Source organism: Colius striatus, chromosome 1 (assembly GCF_028858725.1).
Source record: "Colius striatus isolate bColStr4 chromosome 1, bColStr4.1.hap1, whole genome shotgun sequence".
NCBI classification, from domain to species: Eukaryota; Metazoa; Chordata; class Aves; order Coliiformes; family Coliidae; genus Colius; species Colius striatus.
Genome location: NC_084759.1, coordinates 32,118,521 through 32,139,902, shown reverse-complemented (window position 1 = coordinate 32,139,902; position 21,382 = coordinate 32,118,521). Strand labels below are relative to the sequence as shown.

The window sequence follows — 21,382 nt, the reverse complement described above, 5'->3', positions numbered from 1 at the left end:
GGAAGCAGCTCAAGTGATCCAAACCCCAGCGAGCAGCAGCTCTTCCTGGGCAAGCTCTCCCTCCCTGTGGCACGTTTTCTCATGGGAGACAGGCACAGGAGCCTTAAAATAAATCTGTCTTTTTAAAGCAGCGACGCTAAACGGAGGTTTGAGATCAAAGGCTGGGATTCTCATATTTTGCCAAGATAGACATATCCATTCATGAGATTTTTGGTGTAACAAAATACTTGCTAATGAAGAGGATCATAATCTTATTATTAGCCCCAACCTACAACAGTATGTCATCCGAGAGTGGGCTGGAATATGCCCTAGTTTAGGAAGTTGCATGGTAGGCTTCACTCTTGATTTAATGAGCTGTGATTGTGTTTATTTTTGGTGGCAACTATGCCAGTTAATTTTTTATTTAAGGTCTGATTGTTAACAATAATAATCAATGGGAAGGATAAATTTGGATTGAAGGGCAGGAAAATGGGGATCATGCTTCTAGGGATCCAAGCACCTGGATGCAAGGCCATCAGCAGGGCCTGAGTTTTCTCTGAAAAACAAGGAAGATTTGTGCAGTTCTGGAGTGGGGTGCAGAGGAGAGGCAAGTGGAGGAAATGCAGGAGCCAACCCTGCCTCTTGAGGTCACACAAAGCTGGGATCAGCCTCAGCGAGACAGGCTCATCGCTGGCCTCTGCTGCCAGCATCACAAGAGGTTTAAGATGGAGGGTCACGTCGGTAGCGTGCAACAGCTGAGCAAGGAGACACAGACCTGCCACATGAGAAAAACAGAGAAGAGAGGAGAACAGAAACATAAACAGAGATGCATACAACGGCCGTCTGTCTGACGGGGCACCTCTCCTCTCTGCAATGGCATGGTGCAGGGGGAGTAGGGAGGAGGTTGTATCCCCTGCACCTTCCTGACTCCCCCATCTCCAAAGCTGAAGACAAGCCCCAGAGCCGAGGGGAGCAGCCGAGTTGGGATGGAAGGTCACGGAGCGGGGGTCACAGCCGCAGTGAGCTCCAACGGCCGCTGAGCAGCTGAAGGGGCTCATTGTGCCCGGGGAGGGGGGCGGTGCTGCCCATCACCGCGCCTGCCGGGGCCGGGCCGGGTCGGGGCGGTGCTGCCCCCGCCGGGGCCGGGGCCGGCAGCGGGGCCGGGAGAGCGGTGTCGGAGCCCAGGGCAGCTCTCCCTCCCGCGGCAGCCATGGCAGAGGGCTCCGAGAAGGTGCCCATCGCGCGAGTGGGGCCCGACGATGTGGAGCAGTGCCTGCCCCCAGTGAGTGCTGCCGGGCGGCAGCGGGAGGGACCGCGCGGGACGGGTCGGGACGGAACGAGACCGAGCAGGTCGGGTCGGGATGAGACAGGGCGGATCGGATCAGCGCTGAACGGATCGTCCTCGGGTTGGGTCGGGTCGCGTTGATATGGAATGGGATGGGTCGGGTCAGATGGGGATGGGATGGGTCAGGTCGGGTCGGGTCGGGTCGAGTTGATATGGAATGGGATGGGTCGGGTCAGGTCGGGATGGGATGGGTCGGGTCAGGTCAAGTCGAGATGGGATGGGTCGCGTCGAGTCGGGTCGCATCGAGATGAGATAGGACGGATCGGATCGGCACAGGGTAGATCATCATTAGGTCGGTCCTGGATGGGTCGGGGCGGTCAGGACCGTACCGGGCCAGGACCCGAAAGGGTATCCCGGGGCGAAGGTGTCTGCGGCCGAGGCGTCCCGGGCTCTGCCCACACGGAACTCCGCTCTCCGCAGGCGTACGCGGCGGCGGCCCCTGGGCCGGGGCGGCTGCTGAAGGCGGGAGCCGCGGTGCTGATCGCCGGAGCCCTCCTGCTCCTGGCCGGGGCCATCGGCGCCTTCTACTTCTGGAAAGCCACGGAGCGGCAGGTGAGCGCGGCAGCCGCCCAGCCTGGAAACGGACCCTCGCGGGGAGCGAGGCGGGGAGGGTGCTGCGTGGCAGGAGGGACACAGGCTGGAAACTTCTTGCCAGGTGGATAAAGAGGCCTTTAAGTAGATCATTATTAATTTTTCCATGCTTTTTTTTAAAAAAAAAAGAAAAACAATCCCCAAAAAACCAAGCACACACACCTAAAGACCAGTCCCTTAAGCGTTATCTTTGCTGGCTGTTTGGATGGAGCCTTGTGGAAGCACATTTATTAATGAACATGAGATATATTTTTGAGAGCACAGACTCTACATTGATCTCTTCTTACAAATCCTCAGCAAACTCAAACCCCAACAAGTCCCCAGGGATTCACATCCTGGGCAAACTCCAGCTCTCAGGACAAAAAAGGCATTGAAAGGTGTAAATTCCTTCTTCACATCATCTGCATTCTTGGTCCAGATTCTACCTGGACCCTCAACTATGTAAGGCTATATTTAACCCATTAACAGGCACCATTCTGGTCGTTTGTACAACTGTGTATACACACAGGCATTTATGGTTAGCAGATGTGGAACAGTTTTTAAAGGCATGATAAGTTTTATTATTTACATTTTGTGGGGTACATAAAAAAAACCCAACAGTATGCAAAGAGCAAAATGGAGAAGCTGATAGAACCAAAAGTTGATAAAGAACCAAACTTTAGAGCATTAGAACAGGTTTATATATTAGCTCTTTTTTGTTCTGTTTACCTAAGATTTTGGCTTAAAGCATATTTGAAACGTGACAGTGCACACATGAATGTAACTTGCTCCATGAATGCAGTTAGCATCCCTGAATTTACTTTGGAAGAAGTTTTGTACTGCCTCCAGCCATGCCCCAGTCCCCATCAAGGAGAGCCTTGTGCGAATCCCCACAGCCAGAGCAGATACACCCCAGTGAGATACACCTCTGCATGTAGGAATAACACAGATGATCAGAGAGAAAGCACAAGGTTTCATGCCAAAAAGACAGGACACATTGCTGGCCTCCAGGATGTGCTGCAAGAGCTTATGTGAGCTTTTGAAAAGAGAGAGGGATCTGGATGGATGGGTAGGTAGAGAGGGAGGGAGTACAGCACGTTCAGCTCTGACTGGGTGGGTGCAAGGCCGAGTACAGGACAAATTCCCCCATCATCTAAACTCTGCTTTGTGAAGTGTGCCATGTTCAGAGTTGCCATTAAGCTTCCAAGACCAACTCCAGGTAAAGACATTGGGAAAGCTTAGTTCTTTTTCCAAGCTGCCTTCAAACTCAGAAGGGTACGCTTGGCTTGTGAACGTTTAGGAAACAACTGTAAAAGTTCTTCATTAAAAAAAAATACTCATTATTCATTTTAAAAAAACACCAAAAAACATGTAAGATTTCTATTTCTAATCTTTAAATTCTCCAGCAACTGTCAGGGGTAACAAAGTCCCAGCTCTAGCTCAGCCCTCAGCTGGTACATTGGTTTGGTTTTATGGACCACGTCGAACAGGAGTCCCAGACAGCGAAGAATATGTGGCTGAACTTGTATAACTGATGAGCCATAAATCTTTAGCACCTTAGACTTTCCTGAGCGAAGGTGAGAGAAGAAGAAATTTGTCTCTAGCTGTCAGTGTAAATTTTTCATTAAAATGCTGTAAGGCTTTTTTTAAGACCAAAAAAAACCTGCTTGTGCAGCACTTTTAGCAGAGCTGCACAAGAGAATCGCTAAACCCCTCCCCAGACTGTGGTCCTTCAGCAAATACAAACCACACTGCAGCTTTCCTCATTGAAAATAGGATAAGAGGAAATGTGCTGACAAGGAAAATACGAGTCTATGCAACTTCACATCCAATTTAAACAAAGTTCACATCCATTACAAGCCGGGAAGCATGTTTATATTCAAGAGGAAACTGTTTTCCTGCACCTCAGCAGAACATCCTAAGAGACAAATAGGGGTTGGCCTCCTTCAGAGGAGGATGTTCACTCCTGCTCTGCTTTTAGAATCATGCCAGCTTAGAAGCAATTCCTAAAATATGGCCTAGAAGAAAGTTTTTAAGTTGAGCCTGGATGTGGACTCACTTCACACTGGTTTTTAAGTAAAAATGAACACTCCTTGTAGAATGGCCTTTAGGAGGTCTCTAGTCCTACCTGCTGCTCATAGCAGGGACAGCTATGGGGTCAGAGCTAATTGCTCACGGCTTTATCCTGTCAGGACTTGAAAACTTCCAAGGATGGAGATTGCACAACCTCTCTGGGCAACCTGCTCCACTGCCAGACTGCCCTGATGGCGACATGTGGTGCTGGGTGGTGGAAGGTTACCAAATACCTACAGAAATAGAAGTTAGGACCTGAATAGGAATATGACAGGCGGATTGACCCATGGCCTGGAGTAGGAGGAAGGCAATAAGCAATTACTGATGGGGACTACTGCTCTTTTATCGATTCCAGGTGTACAATGTTCACTATACTATGAGCATTAATGGAAAAGTACAAGATGGATCAATGGAAATAGATGCCAGAAACAACTTGGAGACATTCAAAACAGGAAGTGGGAGAGAAGAGGCTGTTGAAGTTCATGATTTTCAGATTGTAAGTATCATCACCTTTGTCCTCCAGTGCTGTAGATACCCTGCCCTGCCCCAACTTCTCTGCCCCAGTCAGTCTCAGGTTCCAGTTCCCAGCTATCCAAACATCCTTGCTCTCCCAGCTTGCTTTCACAGTGAGACAGGTAGTTTCCTTCAAAACAAAGCCCAAGGATAGGCTATGCCAGGTCCCACTCTGGGAAGCAGGATAAATGAGGCTGCATCACATTTGGCTGCAAGCAACACACTGCATTTTCAAACCATTGGACAGAGCTACAACACTTGTCCTTGAGGTCTTGCTAGAAGAATGTCTGGCAGGCTGTGACACAGCCCTTGCCTGATTTCATATGATTTGAACTGGAAAAAAAACCCCACTTCCTCTCCTTAAAATATCACCATTTAGGAGCACAGAGTCAACACAGAAAACCAAGTAGACACCAAGGAGAGACCAGCACACAGCACTGGATGCAGGCTTGCAGGTCAAAGATGGATTCATCCCCAGGGAAGAGGACAGAGGCATCTAACGTAGCTCATGCATTTGGGCACCAAACACACAGTGCCGGGCCACTGAGCTGACAGCAAACACATTTGGGTACTCCAGCAATTTGGCTGTGGCAGCTCAGCACAGAGCCTCAACTATCAGGTGCTGAATCTCAGCAGAGCTCAACAGTTCAGGGGTTCACTGGGCTGTACCACCTTTGAGCTTTTAAAGGCACATCTATGTGACACTGCAGAAACCTATTTATAGGGCCTAGATCCTGAAATCAACGTTCTAAGGTGCAAAACACTCGGCTTCAGAGGTAAGTCCTCTGTAAGTCAAAGCAGCACCTAAAATAAAGATGCTGCTGTTACGAAGAGTTAGTTACCCAGAGCTTCTGGAGCTGTCACCTTCCCCTTGGTGAAGCTAGTAAGGCAAGGAAATTCAGCTCCTTGGCTTCTCAGCAAGTACAAACAGATCCAAGCCAGAAGAACCAGGACCCTTATTTTTCCAACAGTCTCTGTTCAGCTTTATGAAACTCTCATCAACATCACCATAGCAACATTATTAGCAGCTGAACAAGAGCACCCATAACAGCTCTTTGAATTTGCATTCTCCATTCCACACCTGCATAAAAGCACACCAGCCCACTGGAGAAATGCTGAGTACATCTTGCCTCCCTGCGTGCTGCTGGTAAGCTACTGCTGGCCACAGCCTGGTCAGCAATCAGCCCCCAGCACCAGTCAGCCACTGGGACCCCCTAGGGATGGCACCTGCCTGTCCTTACAGCAGGACTGGGATAGGAACAGGCTCGATGAGAGCAAGGGGATGCTGCCAAGGGGATCCCGAGCCAAGAATGCACACAAAAGAGAAAAAACTCAAAGAGATGGGCTTCCAGTGGCCAAGTATTTACATTTGCAGCTTTGGATTTACTGGCACTGCTCAAATGGTTGTGAAGACTTGGATTTGGCAATATGAGGATACTCCCTGCATGCTCAGTGCACCACAAAGTCCATTATTTTCCCTGCATCCCATTGCCATCCCCTCCCTCACTGCTTTTTATTTTGATGGGCATCTGTCCAGGACATGCAGGCACACAGGGCAAGACTCAGGAACCATCCATCTCAAGCTGCACTAAATGCCCAAGGCACCCATGATGCCTGTATGAGGCAGGTGAAAGGTGTCATGATGTCCTCCTGCCCTGGCAGTTAGAGGCTAGGCACAAAACCAACACACCTCAAATAGCACCAGTAAATTGTATTTAGGTGGTTGAATGAAGCTGGTGCAACCTTATGAAAGATGTAGAAGTTGTGTCATCTACAATGAGGTATCTAAAATAATAACATGAGAGAGCTTTCCTAAGGGTACCCAAAAACCTACAGCAGAAACACAGAAAACAACAGACAATGTTCTTGTGCCAAAACATCCGTGCCCGAGGTGCTGGCAGAGGGCTGGCAAATACAACCCAGGACTCCCAGGAGACCTACAACCCTCTGCAACTGCTAGGATACACTTGCTTAAGACTAGACATCCATGGTTTAGACAACTGCATTTCAGCCTCCTAGGCCAGATGAAGAGGTCCCACAAATAGATTTCTGCACCAGATTTCCCATCACAAGCTTCCTCTTGCTGTCACAGCCTATGTCTATAAATTGGACCAAGCTGCCCCCATATTTTTGTACCTATGTATCATAAGGGTACCGCACCACCAACCAACACAATTTTGAGGCTGCCTACGTTAGGTGCTAAGTTACAGTTCAAATCCTGTCAGCTAATTCCTTACCAGAGTCGCTCCAAGTAGCCTACAGTGGGCATGGAGCACTTATATAAAACACCCCCAATCTTTCAGAAACTGAGCAAAAACTTCTAGACCCGTTTGACCAAAATTGTAGAGCTAAAACGATGAGGGAAGAGTGTTTTGGTGTGACTGGTTTTAAACAAGATTTAACTTTCAGACTGGAAAATTCAGTGACAATTTTAGCAGAGCTCAAGCGGTTTCTTTTGGGGAGGAGGTGGGGAGCTGGAGGGCCACACACAACCCCCTGCCTTCTGCTTTCACAGGGCATAACTGGAATCCGTTTCGCTGAGGGAGAAAAGTGTTACATCAAAGCTCAGCCAAAAGCTCACGTCCCTGAAGTTGATGCTATGACTAAAGCGAGTCTCTCCTCTGAGCTGGTAAGTGGTAACTGATTTATGAGGTTCTAAAACCAAATCTTTGTATAGAGAAGGTTTTACAGCAATGTTTAAATAGATATTAAAATGACATTTGAAAGGCATTGTGGATAGTGGTAGGGTTGTTGACAGTCGGGTGGGATAGTTGAGGGTTCATGGACAAGGGTCCTTGAAAAGCAAGAACATTAAGACTGGTGTCAGAGGCAGTGTCCAAGGGGCACTGTGAGAGGCTGCAGATTAGTGAGTGGGGGAAGCCATAGACCAACTTCTACCAGATCCACAGGAGATCTCAATGACAAGAGCATCTGCCTGAGATAATCAGGCTGTGCGCAAGACTGGAAGAAAGAGCATAGAAGACACAGCTGCTTTAGTCAATGCAAAGTGGGATTGTGGTAGATCCTGGGAGATTTCCATGAACACTCTGGAGCAGAAGTGAGGACTCCATCACTCAAGTACTCTGAAATAGTCAATAAAGGGGAACTGTGAAAAACATCGCTGCAAAAACCTAGCTATCTTAGAAGAAAGAGTAGCTCAAAAAATTTTAATGGTTTGCCTTCTTAGATGACATCAGACTTCATTTTAGGACACTGTGTTAACTGAATTTCCTGGAATGTGCATCACAGCTCCCACAGAAGCTGCAGTTCTCACCCAGAAACTGCCAAAATATCTCTTGACATCACATTTGTAAAAATGTCTATCGCTTTAGGTGCACAAAGCCCGATGTTTCCCAGAGCTCAGACTCCCAAACCCGTCACTCACTCAGGAGCAGCTCCAGTGACTTGAGTATGACTGGCCTGGATGCCAGTGAGAGCTGGAGCACCACAGATCCACAACCCTTTTCCCTGGTTTTGCTCCACTCCCAAGAAAACAAAAGCAGACATGATTAGCTAGGAGAGAGGTGGCATTAAGGCCATGCCTACCTGCAATAATGCCGCGATTACCGAACATCTACTTTAAAACAAAAGGGGGAAAAGGTCTTTCTAAATCAAATCAACAAGACAGCAGCAATGTTACAAAGCCCTGTGAAGGTAGTGGGATTTTCCTCATGATGGGGAAGAGTCCTTGCCTAAATTGCAGGCAGAGACCTATGTCTTTTTCACCTGGCCTTATTTTAAAGGGAGGCTGTGCTTCTTGACTTCATTAGCAGTTTTGCCTAAAGTCAAGGTTTCCATTTTTCATCCCTTTGTAAGAAAGAAAGTCACAGTGCTGAAGACATCCTAAAGTAGAAAGTTCTTTCTAGTCTTCTGCCTGGCTACAGTAAGCCTATTATTTCCTTGTCCTGCTTTCTGCACGTCTTCTCCACAGAAGCATCACCTACACAACCACTGGAACAAACCCTGTGCACCAGAAAAAGCAGCTGACTTGGTGCTACTGTGGGGATATTAACCTCTCCCTGTTGCCTGACTTTCCAGGCTGGATGTATGACAGGAATAGCAAAGCAGTATTTACTTCCCAAGTTCTCTCTCCGATGTGCACGTATTCAGGAGGAGCTATGCACATGCCATTTTCCTGCAACACATGCCATAATCAATGCCACCTATAAAAGGCGTTGATTAAAATCAGCTTTTATGGGTACCCAAACTCTGCCTGCTCACAAGTCAGCACGGCCTCGAATAGAAACAAAGGATATTTTTATTTCTGAAAACTAGATTTGAGTATTTCTGGTGCTGATTAAAGCTCAAGTGGGAGAATACACATAAAGAGCGCTTCTCACTAGACAGATTGGATAGCAAACTTAAATGACTGGAGACCTACAAAGGAAATCAATAAACACACTAAAGGAACAACAACTTGACGGAATAAATTGATCTAAGTCAGTTACATAACAAGTTTGGATGACTTTTATGGAAGCAATTTAGAATTTTAACTTGGAAATCAGACCGGATTCCATGATTCAAAAGCTGTTTTTCTTTTAATATTTCACTGTCGCTATAAAATACTTACACATTTTATGTAAAATAATACTTTGAACTAACAACTTTAAAGAATCAATCACTGGCATTTTCCTGCGTTACTTTGAAGATAGGAACCAAAAAACCTTCAGGGTACACTTCAAAAAGGCAGGCTCTTCTAACTATCACTTCAAGCTTCTGGTCAATTGAATTGCATTTACCCAACGAGACCTTTAATCAGAGCGATCGTTGACTTAAAACCAGAAGCTGCAGCAGTTCTCAAGATATAATCCTCTCTAAAACTCCCAAACAATCCTCCCCCTGCCCCCACTTGATCCCCCATTGTAAATATGGTTATATCTTAGGGAGTACATCAAACGACAACAGGGTGTGATAGAAGATCAGGGTATTGTTTTCAGCTGGTGTGTTTCATTGCTGCCTTGCTGAAGGTGGTCGATCTTCACACATTTCTGCCACCTGAAAACATGGTGCTTTGGGCTGAAAAGTCTCTGCCATCTGGTCCTTGCACACAAGGCAGAACCCTTCCAAGAGAGAGATGGGTGAAATCTTAGCCCCTGCAAAGCTGACTGTAGTTTTGCCATTCATTTCAATGGCGATAACTTTTATTCAGGCTTTGGCTCAATACAATCAGTTCACATTCATGAAGTACAAGGATGCTTGGTATTAGCTGCAGTGGGTGATTATATAGTTTGATGGTCAAGAATTAACAGCAAGCAGGCACATGACTGTTCACTGAGCAGCAAAGGATTTATGTTCTTCTATTTGCAGGAAGATGAAATCATGCCTGTGAGATTTGACGAAAACTCCCTTATCTGGGTGGCTGCAGATGAGCCTATCAAGCGTAACACTTTCCTAAGCCCTAAAATTTTAGAGCTTTGCAGGGATCTTCCAATTTTCTGGCTGCGACCGACATATCCCAAAGGTAACACTTCTTTGATTTGAAAAGTATGTTATCCCTCCCTCCATCTAAAAGCCTTCCCCAAATCAGGTTTGCCACAGAGACTCGCATGTCTGGGAAATCAGAGTCCCTTCCTCCCTTGCCCAGCCCTTCTTCCCAAGCCCTGATAGGCAGGTGCCAAGATTGTGGGTTGGGATTTTATCCACACTTATTAGACATTTTCCATACTTCTATTTTATTGTTCTTATATTTTCTATTATTCTTCTATTTTATTATTATTTATTTATCTTCCTTATGAGGAAAGGCTGCGGGAACTGGGGCTGGTTAGTCTGGTGGAGATTGAGGGGGGATCTCATTAACATTTACAAATATCTAAAGGGTGGGTGTCAGGAGGTTGTGACATCCCTTTATTCTATAGTAGCTAGCAACAGGACAAGGGGTAATGGGATGAAGTTGGAACACAAAAAGTTCCACTTAAATATCAGAAAAAACTATTTCACTGTTCAGGTGAGGGAGCCCTGGCACAGGCTGCCCAGAGGGGTTGTGGAGTCTTCAAGACCCGCCTGAGCACGTTCCTATGTGACCTGATCTAGGTGAATCTGCTTCTGCAGAGGGGGTGGACTAGATGATCTCTAAAGGTCCCTTCCAACACCTACCATTCTATGATTCTACTTTTCAGACAATTTATGTAACCTATATAGGTGACTTACTACAAGATGAAACATTGGCAGAGAGCTCCATTGGCAGAGAGCTCAGCCTCCTTCTGCAAAAGAACAAAGCAACAGCTTTAACTACCCCCCAAAATGTTTAGGAAGCTGTCACCAGGTAGCAGAAATACTGTACCCAGACAACAGTTGCAAAGTATTGAGCTCCTGATTTGGGACCATAGCCTGTTTCCTACTCTGCTTCTCCAGGGGAAAGGAAGGACAAGATGCTTTAACTAGGCAACTGGTGGATGAAGTTTATGAAGTCCTGGGGGCAGTCCAAGGACTCGAGTACTCCCATCACCTAGAGCCAGGCTTAACACAGGTGTTCAGGAGTCACCAGGGAGACAGTAACTTCTGGAGGTGACTTCTCCTCCAAGGCTTGGGAAGAGAAAGCTTGAAAAGATTTACTCTTCCTTGGTCCAGTTAACACAAAAAACCCCCATACACTACCACATTTTAGAACACCTGTGAATCCAAACTGCCAAAGATTTTCACTTTTCTCATGACCTTGCATGTCCAGAAGCTGCATCCACCAGGTTCACCAGCTGCCTTCAGGGGCAGGACACCAGTCTATCACAAAAGCACTTAAAAAATAAAAAGGAGTGCATAGGATTTGTCTTGCTAGTGCTGGCAACTACTTCTGACTTAATATCGGTGACCACAAGGGAGTCCCAGAAAGCCACCTTACATCCTCCTCATGAGGAAGAAGGAAGAGAAAAAGGCAGTCTCATACCCCTTTGGCCCAATATTGGCTGCAGATACAACACAGGAAAACAAGCACCTCCCATGGGGATGTTCAACAAATTTGCCAACACACAGTTTAGTCTTTCCCTCTGCCCCCCACCTCCTCCCCTTTTATTTGGAGGTTAAATAAATCACTGAAACCTTAGATAACATGTGGATAAATACAAGGTCATACTGAAGATAAGATTATAATCTCCCAATTATTTCTTCAGGTAACCAAAGGCGAGAAATGAAGAGAAACAAACGTCAATCAGAATCCAACTTTGATGAGGAAGATTGGGAAGTTGCTACTGGAGAAGCAAACCGCAGGTCACCCACTGCACAGCTGACTCAAGAGCTTGGTCAACAGCCTAACGAAACCAGGCCGGTGGGGCAAGAAAATGACCACACTCTCAATCCAGACAACCCATATCATGTAAGTATTTGCACTGTAATCTTCTTGCAGAGCCCCAGACTGTTGTAGACAGGTAATGGTGGTGATGTGGGGCTTGGTGGGTTTTTGGTTGGTTGGTTGCTGAGGTTTTTTGGTTTATATCTGTGCAGTTTTTGACTGTTCAGCTTTGCTCCAAAGTTATAGACCTGTAAAACCTAAGAAGCACGAAACAGTCTTCCCTCAGTCCTCTTCTCCCTACTCATGTGAGTTTTCATCAGAATTGAGTCTGAAACAAGCACAAGCGCTTGAGGCAGCAAGATTAAGGCAAGTTGATGCCAAGTTGCTTTTCAGGGTTTCCAGGTCCATCTGGAAGCAGCACTAGAGAGATCTGATAAGGTTGGCACCTGCTGAGAACAGATCGCAGCGGATCTTGATCAGATGGCTGAGCCCCATCCTTTGCTGACAATGTAAAGACAGAATCCAGTAGCTAGAAACACACTTTGCCCTCAAATAGAAACTAGCATCAGAAGTGACTACTACAGAGGAAAGCAGCAGTAGTAGCATCTGGCTGTACAGAGCCAAATAAAACTGTTTTCTCAGCCTCTTCTTTCTTAGTATCAACAGCCCTAGCCTAGCAAACAATTAGCAGAGTAGCACCTGTTTAGAGACAGCAATGGTGGGTGGAGAATGACTATGGCAAAACTCATTCCCACTCCTGGAGGTGAAGCCATCCACAGGAGCAGCACTGGTGCTGCTGTGCCATGGCCCAGCCCCTTTGCCACGCTGCAGGAGAGCTGCCTCTACAGCAGGCACCTTCCAGTCTGCTGCACCAGCGCCAGACAATTTACACCCACCATTTGGTGCAGCAGGAGTAAGTCATTTTAATACAACACTGTCACAAGATAAATGCCTCCTGCTTCAGAAAGGAGTCTTGGCTTTGACTTGACATTTATGCAACAGCAGGAGATCATTATACTGTGACAGTGTTCTACCGAGTTGACATCCCTTAATTAAACTTAAATTAATCACTCCAAATAAAGTGGATCTAAATTGTCTCTCTCTTGAGGTCAGTAAAACAGCAGTGGCATGGAATGTACCTTCTCCTCACAGCTATGAATGTGACCATGTCCAAGGGGTCTGAGCTGCCCTGTCTGTAGGGCAGCGGAAGAATCACAGAATTGCTTTGGTTGGAAAAGACCTTTAAGACTGTTGAGTCCAACCACTAACCTCACACTGCCAAGCCCACCACTCAACCATGTCCCACAGCACCTCAGCTACACAACTTTTAAATATCTTCAGGGATGGTGACTCCACTGCTTCCCTGGGTAGCCTCTGCCAGCATCTAACAACCCTCTCAGTGAAAAAGTTCTTCCTAATAACAACTGCCACAGGTCCATTCTTCAAGCCAGAGGGCCCCTGGGCCAAATGGAGAGCATCCAGGCAGATAACAGTCACCAGACTTGCCTGAGCCTGCAGGGTGGGACACACCTTCACCAAGTTATTGGTAGATGCCTATATCCAACCTTTCTTTAGAGACCAACCTATTTGGTTCAAAAGGACCACTGATTACACTGTAGGATGTTCCTGTAGGATGAAATGAATCCTCCCTAGAGCTATTTCTCTTCACCCACTGCGAGCAGAGTTTGCACAAGGAGCTCAGGTGTAGAAGTTCCCATTGCAGATATCTGAATTCAAGGACGATGAAACCCTGCCCAAGGAAACACCCTCCCTCTCTGCCCAAATGACACCAAACTGTCACCAGCATCCTGTGCAAGCCTACACAAGAGATGACACCTTTTCAATGCCCCACCTCTTTAGTGTGCTGCTAGTTTTCTGAATGAAACACGCTGAGATAGAAAGCCAAGCGTTACTCCACCATTTGCTCTTTGCTGTTGCTTTCCCTGAAATAACACCAATAGGAAAAGAGCAAATAAGTTTCAAGAAGCAGAATATTCAGGTTACTTTATTTCCCCAGAAAAGGTGAAAAGGAACGATGAAGAGTGAAGGCAGCAGCAAGAGCCTGCTTTTACAGGTTTTACGCGTGCCTTGCTCCATTGTAACTCCTTACTGTCAGATGCAGAATAAGCAGAATTCTCCCTGTCCACAATGCACTTAAGTGTGCCAGAGGGTGGAGCAGGGAGGGGGGGAAAGCAGATTGAAAGACAAGGGCAGAATATTCAGAAAACTCCTGGGTAGCACTTTCTGAATAGTTTGTCAGGAATCCTGTAAAAAGCATTCAAATACAATATTTAAAGCATTAAAAACCAGAATATGTTTCAGACGCTGTCGTTTAGGTAAAAGACACAAATAACTGTCTTGAAATCTTTCCATCACTAATATTTAAAACTCGGGAGTTTATTGCTGCAAGGACTGTAGAAGAAAAATGGCAAAGTTAAGAGCTCCCTGTTGTTTCTTTCCATTTCACACGGGTGACTGCACCAATTCTACTCTTCCAGCAAACAGAAGGAGACAAAAGGAAATATATAAATAAAGCAAGCTGCATGGGTCAGTTAATGGGAGAGTTCAGTTAACTTCAGCAGGACCAAGATCTCAGTTTTCAGCCTTGGTAGGGTTAACAGGAGCATCGGTATATCCTGCGTTCTCTTAGCGCCCTTTAACACTTTACATTTCAGCAACTGGAAGGTGAAGGGATGGCTTTTGATCCCATGCTGGACCACCTGGGTGTGTGCTGCATCGAATGCAGGCGAAGCTACACCCAGTGCCAGAGAATCTGCGAGCCTCTCTTGGGCTACTACCCGTGGCCTTACAACTACCAGGGCTGCCGCACCGCCTGCCGCATCATCATGCCCTGCAGCTGGTGGGTTGCCCGCATCATGGGGGTCGTGTGAGATCAAGCAAAGGGAGCCTCGACAAAACGAGCAGGGATGAGATGACGACCAGAGGAAAGAAAACAACCGAAGCAGCGGTGCCAATCCTGGCTTTTGACAATCCAAGCGCCTGTTGCTGCACCAAAAAAAGAAGCAAGGTCAGGTATTCTAACTGTAAATAAAAACCTTAATGTTCTGTTAGCAGTACAAATGACAAGGCTATACTAGCACCTACTGGATTCAAAAACTAAGAAGACATTCCCCCTTCCCATAAGATGTGATATTAAACTTCGGTCACAAAGTGATTAAGCAGTCCAGAGGCTTGCTCATCAAGCCAAGTTCAGCCCTTCGTAACAAAACCCTCTCTTCCGAGCTACGTGTGAAAATTTACGTCCAATTAGGCAACTAGCTCCACTTGTGCACTTGAGAGTACCTTTCATCCATGTAGCTTACTTAAATAAATCACAAGTTAAGTTGCTCCCCGTTGCTATTCATCCCGAGCTGCCGGGTCATTATGAATGGTTATAAAGCAATTACAGCATACCTTTCCCACAAAGCTGCTCCGGGGGCCGCGGGAAAGCGCGCCGTGTGCCCGATCGGAAACAAACAGCGGGGAAAGGGGCCGCGGAAGGGAATGTGCCGCAGAATCTAAACCCTTCGCACATCCCAACATCAAAGGAGCCCCAGCATCAAGGATCTTGTATCCACGACACCACCCTAGTGTCTAGCAAGTATCCGTCATCCAGCTACTACGGCGAAAGGATTTACGTGCTGTTGCAGACCAAAGAGGCTCAAGGATCCTTCGGAACCTGCAACAGCCGCTGTATTTATAAATCCTCGAAACAGACACTTTTGACACAAGACTAGGGCACCTCTTTATTTTACAGTGATAGCAGCCATTCACACCAGCCCCTTTAGGTCTGCTGAAGCTAACCCCCACTCCCTGCAAGGGAAACCACTTACCGCTGAGGAGAGGAAAAGAACCCCAAAAGAAAAGGAAAAAAAGAGTCTCTAACCTCACCCTTTTCTGCTTAGGCAAACTGCCATTATTGGGACTGATCCTATTACGTGTTAAATCTCTAAGGAAGGTACTAAGCTGAAACACAAAGATGGAATGACTTAGGTTTCCTAGCCTTGACAAAGATGGAGGTATTAAGCTGCCTTCACCCCCAGTATAGGTCTCCAACACTACCATTCAGCTTACGAAGCCATCTACACGGGCTTTATAAACAGAATAGTCCAATTTTTTCCTAATGTTCACTTTCTGGAGCATTCATTTTTGTGACTAAACAGCTCCTGAGATGTTGCAAGCCTAGTAATGTTATTAGCACTGCGTGACACACAGAAAAGAGGAATTAATTTGACATAATCGTGGCTTAAAGAAAATAAAGACAACCTCATGCAGAATGATAAACTGCAAATCTAAAAAGCAAAGTGTTAAATGAGAATAGAATTCAGTATTTTCTTCTATTGTAGCTTTTTTTTTCATGTAAGCTTCACCTTGCCTTAATCTTAAGAACAGACTCACTTTGAAATACTTAAATTAAAAACTTCTTAAAGTGGGATTTCAAGGCCTGTAAAGTTTGTTTCTGCCTTTTTAAATTAAAATGACCTTGATTGTGATGTTGTTTTACAAGTACGTCATCCACATGCTTGGAAATGTCAGCTTTCCTTTTTGTTTGTTTTTTTTTACTGCAGATTAAATAAATACATTGAAAAACGTCAGTTGCTTTCTGTGCTTTTTTCAGTGTAGAAAGTCTAACAGTACCTCAACGTACATGTTCAAGAACTGTCTGGAGAGGAAAGCAAGCGAGGGAGGGTCAGCAAGTGGAACATGGAAAGCAAAGAGAAGGAAGTGTGACTGTATACATGAACTAGGCCGTTGCTGTCTTTTCATAGAATCATAGGGTTGGAAGGGACCTTTAGAGATCATCTAGTCCAACCCCCCTGCAGAAGCAGGTCAACCTAAATCAGGTCACTTAGGAACATGTCCAAGTGGGTCTTGAAGACCTCCAAGGAAGGAGACTCCACAACCCCTCTGGGCAGCCTGTGCCAGGGCTCCCTCACCTGAACAGTGAAATAGTTTTTTCTTATATTTAAATGGAACTTTTTGTGTTCCAGTTTCATCCCATTACCCCTTCTCCTGTTGCTAGATACAAGAGAAAAAAGGGATGTCCCAACCTCCTGACACCCATCATTTAGATATTTGTAAATGTTAATAAGATCACCCCTCAGTCTCCTCTTCTCCAGACTAAACAGCCCCAGTTCCCACAGCCTTTCCTCATATGAAAGATGCTCCAGTCCCCTGATCATCTATCTTAGTGGCCCTGCACTGGACTCTCTTCAGAAGTTCTCTGTCCCTCTTGAGCTGAGGTATCTAAAGCCATCTTGAGGCAACTCACGATCTGCTTCTGCTTCTCCCTGTGTTTATCCCAATTAAAAAAACCCAAACTAACCCCAAAAAGTAACTTCTTCAGAAAATGCTAAAAAATGACCTTGTAGGCAATTTCCATGTCCAAACGTTGTTAACAAAACTAACTCTTCCTGTATCAGTTGTTCTCTGTAGGCAGTCACACTCAAAGCACATAAATACAAAAAGCACCCCAATGTGTCAAACCACCACGTAAATCTCGAGAACTCCTCTATACACACCATGCTAAAAAAGCTCAAGAGCACAGGACAGCACACATGCACTACTTACTTGGTCTGTGGCTAGCAGTAAAACTGCCAGAATACTACGCAAGTACAACACAAAGGGCACAGCTTATCCGGTTCCAAAACATACGCAACAAAATGCCTCGCCCAACTCATGCTTCAGGTAAGCCAGTTTTTACTTACCTATTAAAAAAAGATCTCTTGCTGCAGCTGGGCTGCAAAACAATATCTCATTTTGAAGGAAACATTCATGAGACTGCATCTGGAATCTTTGTGTCCAGTTCTGGGCTCCTCAGTTCAAGAAGGACAGGGAGCTGCTGGAGAGATTTCAGTGTAGGGCCACCAAGGTGATGAAGGGAGTGGAGCATCTCCCTTATGATGAAAGGCTGAGGCAGCTGTGAGCTGGAGAAGAGGGGTGACCTCATTAATATGTGAAGGGTGAGTGTCAGGAGGATGGAGCCAGGCTCTTCTCAATGATGTCCAATGACAGGACAAGGAGCAATGGGTCCAAGCTGGAACGTAAGAGGTTCCAAAGAAATACAAGGAAGAATTCACTGTGAGTGTGATGGAGCACTGGAACAGGCTGCCCAGATGGGTTGTTGAGTCTCCTTCTCTGGAGACATTCAAAACCCACCCGGATGAGTTCCTGTGTGACCTACTCTAGGTGGCCCTGCTCTGGCAGGGAGGTTGGACTAGATGATATTTTGAGGTCCCTTCCAACCCTCCAGATTCTATGATTCTGTGACACAGGAACAACAATGAAACCAATGATCTGACAGCACAGAAAGATGTTGCAATGTTCCCCACAGTGGTGGCTGAGACTACAGTTCCAACTACTTGCAGTGACCCTGTTGACTACTGTGCAGTGTCTAGTACCAACACTGAAGACAAGTTTTCCACTGCCACTACAAAAATAATACCTTGCACACTAAAGAGGTTGCAGGATTTGAAGGGTGTGGGACATTCCTTGACTCTGATCCTGCAATAGAAGAAACCAGTTCAAAACCATCCCTTGGCCAAGGTGTAGGGGAGGAGGAAAGAAAGAGGGATGATCCGTCACCAAGGGTGGTTCCCAATGCAGGTCAGTGGATGTACTTGTGCTGTTGTTAAAATGTAATTCCCCATGCGATAGTGCACTAGGAGGATTGGGATGGCAGATTAAAGCTGAAAAATGGTGCAAATTCAGGCTAGTGGAAGAGAGAAGGAAAACTGACAAGGCCACAGGGTTTACTGAAAACCAGTGATGGCAAGGCAGGAGCTGTCTCTTTTCTTCATCTACAGCCCCTCTCTCCTCACACAGAATGAAAGAGTCTCTCCCTTTGTCCTTTCTGAAATGGGAATTGTTCTCCACTTCTGTCTATACTGAGAAAGTAAGATAAAGCTAGAGGAATCTCTCTTCTGCTTCCCATATAACACTTCACCCCTGCTGCAGCACGAATAAATTCCAAGAAAGTTTCAAGAAGGAACAGACTAATCACTTGCTTCATGCAGTGAGAAAAAGGGGGGACAAAAAAAAGAAGAAAGATGTAGAGAAGCATAAAACTACAGTTGGCAAAGAACAGATTGTTGACTGGCACATCGGGGTGGACAGAATCTCTGCTCAGAAAGGGCAAGAGTGAGACTGAACCAGGAGCGTCACCATTTTCTGTGCTTCCGAGGCACTCAACTGATCTTTCACAAACACTGCACGTATGCTAAAGACGAGAGGCAGCCTTCAGCTACAATAGACAGGCATTTTCTATGACCCCCATAACTGCAGTATAGAGTAATCCTACCTGTGGTATTAGGTGGGAAAGCTACCGTTACCTCTTGCTGTCCTTTTCCCTTACTTGCAATAGGAATAAAATCAGAGCACCAAGGTGAAACTGCCTGGGTCTTCCAGACAGTGCTATCTAGAGACGACCAAAAGGCTTGGGAAAAAAAACTCAAGAGAAGTTGGAACGTGATTAAAACATTCCCCACTCCATCCTTGCAGGCAATTCTCTGCCTCCAGCTAACTCATTGCCAGTGCTGCAACAAATTCCATCCATCCTCTCTGTCCTCTGCCACTGGTACCCTTCAGAGTCTCTATTTAACCTCTGAGGTGTCTTCTGCCTCTTTCTTGAGCTTCTGAAACCATTCTGTGCATGTGTTTTGCCAAAACCAAAACATATGTTGTTCACAAAGTTCAGGAAGCACCTTTCTCCCAACTTTTTAGGGCAATTCTGCTTATTGCTTTAATCCAATCACCTTCTCACCAGAAACAAACAAACAAACAAACAAATATCCTGCATTCTTCTCCATAAAGCAACAAGAGCTACCATCATTGGTTCACTTAAATTCTATGGTGGAACACATACACATTATCTGTTTGTGGTCAGAAACATGCAGGAATTCTGTTCTGACCTGCAAACTTGCCTTACAGGATTGAGATGGACAGGGATGTCTACCACTCGATTGCTACAAGTTTTAGCCTGAAGCTAAAGCATTATATTTGCATTACATGCGTCTCAAGAGTACAAAAGTAGCAATGCATTTTATTTCACTTTTTGCCTTCAGCTAAGTGCACTGAATCCCTGAGCAGTGAAACAGTACCCACTTAATACAAGAATATATTGTGCTTATCTGACAAAATATTCCCACGACTTTCTGTAAGTGAAAGTAGACTGAGGAACCCCATCTGTGCTCTCTTCAGTAAGAGAGAACAACTTGATTGGCAGGAGACATCCTCAAGTTACTTCTTCATTTCTATTTAAGAGATTTTTATCTAGGCTTTTCCCAAAGCACGACTTTGCTAAGCGCTGTTAAGTGCCCTGAACAACATTTAGAGAGCAAGGCTGGCCAGGAGACAAGAACCCAATTTTGTGACAAAGTGAAGAGCTCAGACATTTGTCTTCCTTCTACATTAGAAAGGAAGAAATGCCTTTCAGAGTATAAATAAAAAGCAGCAAAGCACTCATTCAGGAGAATAAAGTTCAGGTCCCTGCTCCAAATCAAGTCAACTTAAATGTTAGCATCCCATATGGATGGCAAATGCTCTAGATGTTGAGCAATTAGTTACTCAGAATTCTCTGAAGGGCGAGAAATCCCCCATCGGAGCTAACAAATCTTTACTGAACTATTCCACCAGTATATCTCCTTCAAGAAGCAGCGTAAGAGTCAAGAAGCAAAACACACACAAAACCCATCCTAAATTCAAACCACTTCCCATCTTTGTATTCAAAGACCAGGACAACATTCGTTTCTGAAGGTCATCAAATTTGAGTTTTGAAAACATGAATCAATTCTGAAGCCAGTGACCCAAAAAGAAATCACTGTCCAGTCTGCACTACAGGATAACCATGACCTGAGCACATCAAGAAACCGCAGTTATGTCAAGACCGTAATCAGCATACAGCCACCCAGTACGGCAAGCTGAAGTTCACAGCTATGGCATACATCCAAATACTAACACTCAGTTTTTAAGACTTTTAAGATTTTAACATCTTAGTATCTATCTACTGCACAGGCATAGTAACAACAGTGGGAAAAACATCCCATTGCACTTTCCCAGCATCACTGCAAAAGCCAGATCCTTAGCCCTGAGGAGGAACAGGATACATCCTTTCTTCTCCCACCTTAGCTTTCGATCATCTTTTATACACGCTTTATTACTGTAACAGCTGCAGACTTCACTTGCCCTAGTAAAACACCTGTTCAACAGCCTTTACAATTTACCAAGCTCATCCAGTTCTCACTGTAGCAGAACAACATATCAAATATGAAGTAAACAGGCAGAATAACAAAGAATCTGTGAAAACCTACATAATTAGAATTGCAAGGAAGAGCAGTAAACAAAGCAGCACCCAATGGTTAAGCAAAGAATGAAGGGGCTTTCAGGGGGCTGCCAGTATCTGCAATTCATGGTGCTTTCTAGAATCTCAGAACATTTAGGTATCTCTGATTTCCCAAGAGACAGCAGTGTATGGACTAGGCATGTTTACCACGACTTTTTAAAGTTCATATGTCTTTCAAGGAATCACAGAGTGGTTGAGGCTGGAAGGGACTTCCAGAGGTTACCTCATCCACCCTGTCTTGCCCCTGGTCAAGCAGGGTCACCTATAGCCAGGGGACCAAGACCAAGTCCACAGCTTTTAAGCATCTCTAGGCCCTTGCAAACTTGTATCCCAGTAGTATCAG

The 21,382-nt window shown here is 45.6% G+C and overlaps 1 protein-coding gene across 1 annotated transcript; it reads left to right on the top strand.

Annotated features, from left to right (window-relative positions):
- Nucleotides 1-1,189: 1,189 nt before the first annotated feature.
- Nucleotides 1,190-14,590, top strand: CNMD (chondromodulin). The gene is made up of 7 exons (XM_062020490.1): nt 1,190-1,261; nt 1,745-1,876; nt 4,323-4,463; nt 6,996-7,109; nt 9,788-9,941; nt 11,581-11,783; nt 14,375-14,590. Exons 1-7 carry the CDS (start codon nt 1,190-1,192, stop codon nt 14,588-14,590), a joined length of 1,032 nt encoding a protein of 343 aa, XP_061876474.1.
- The last annotated feature ends 6,792 nt before the right edge of the window (nt 14,591-21,382 follow it).

What these genes read in the sequence shown, in the direction of transcription:
- CNMD (XM_062020490.1), top strand. Translation starts at nt 1,190, where the DNA reads ATGGCAGAGGGCTCCGAGAAGGTGCCCATCGCGCGAGTGGGGCCCGAC. An exon ending in TGGAGCAGTGCCTGCCCCCA is followed by an intron (nt 1,262 to 1,744) that starts GTGAGTGCTGCC and finishes CGCTCTCCGCAG; the next exon opens with GCGTACGCGGCGGCGGCCCC. An exon ending in GCGACCGACATATCCCAAAG is followed by an intron (nt 9,942 to 11,580) that starts GTAACACTTCTT and finishes TTATTTCTTCAG; the next exon opens with GTAACCAAAGGCGAGAAATG.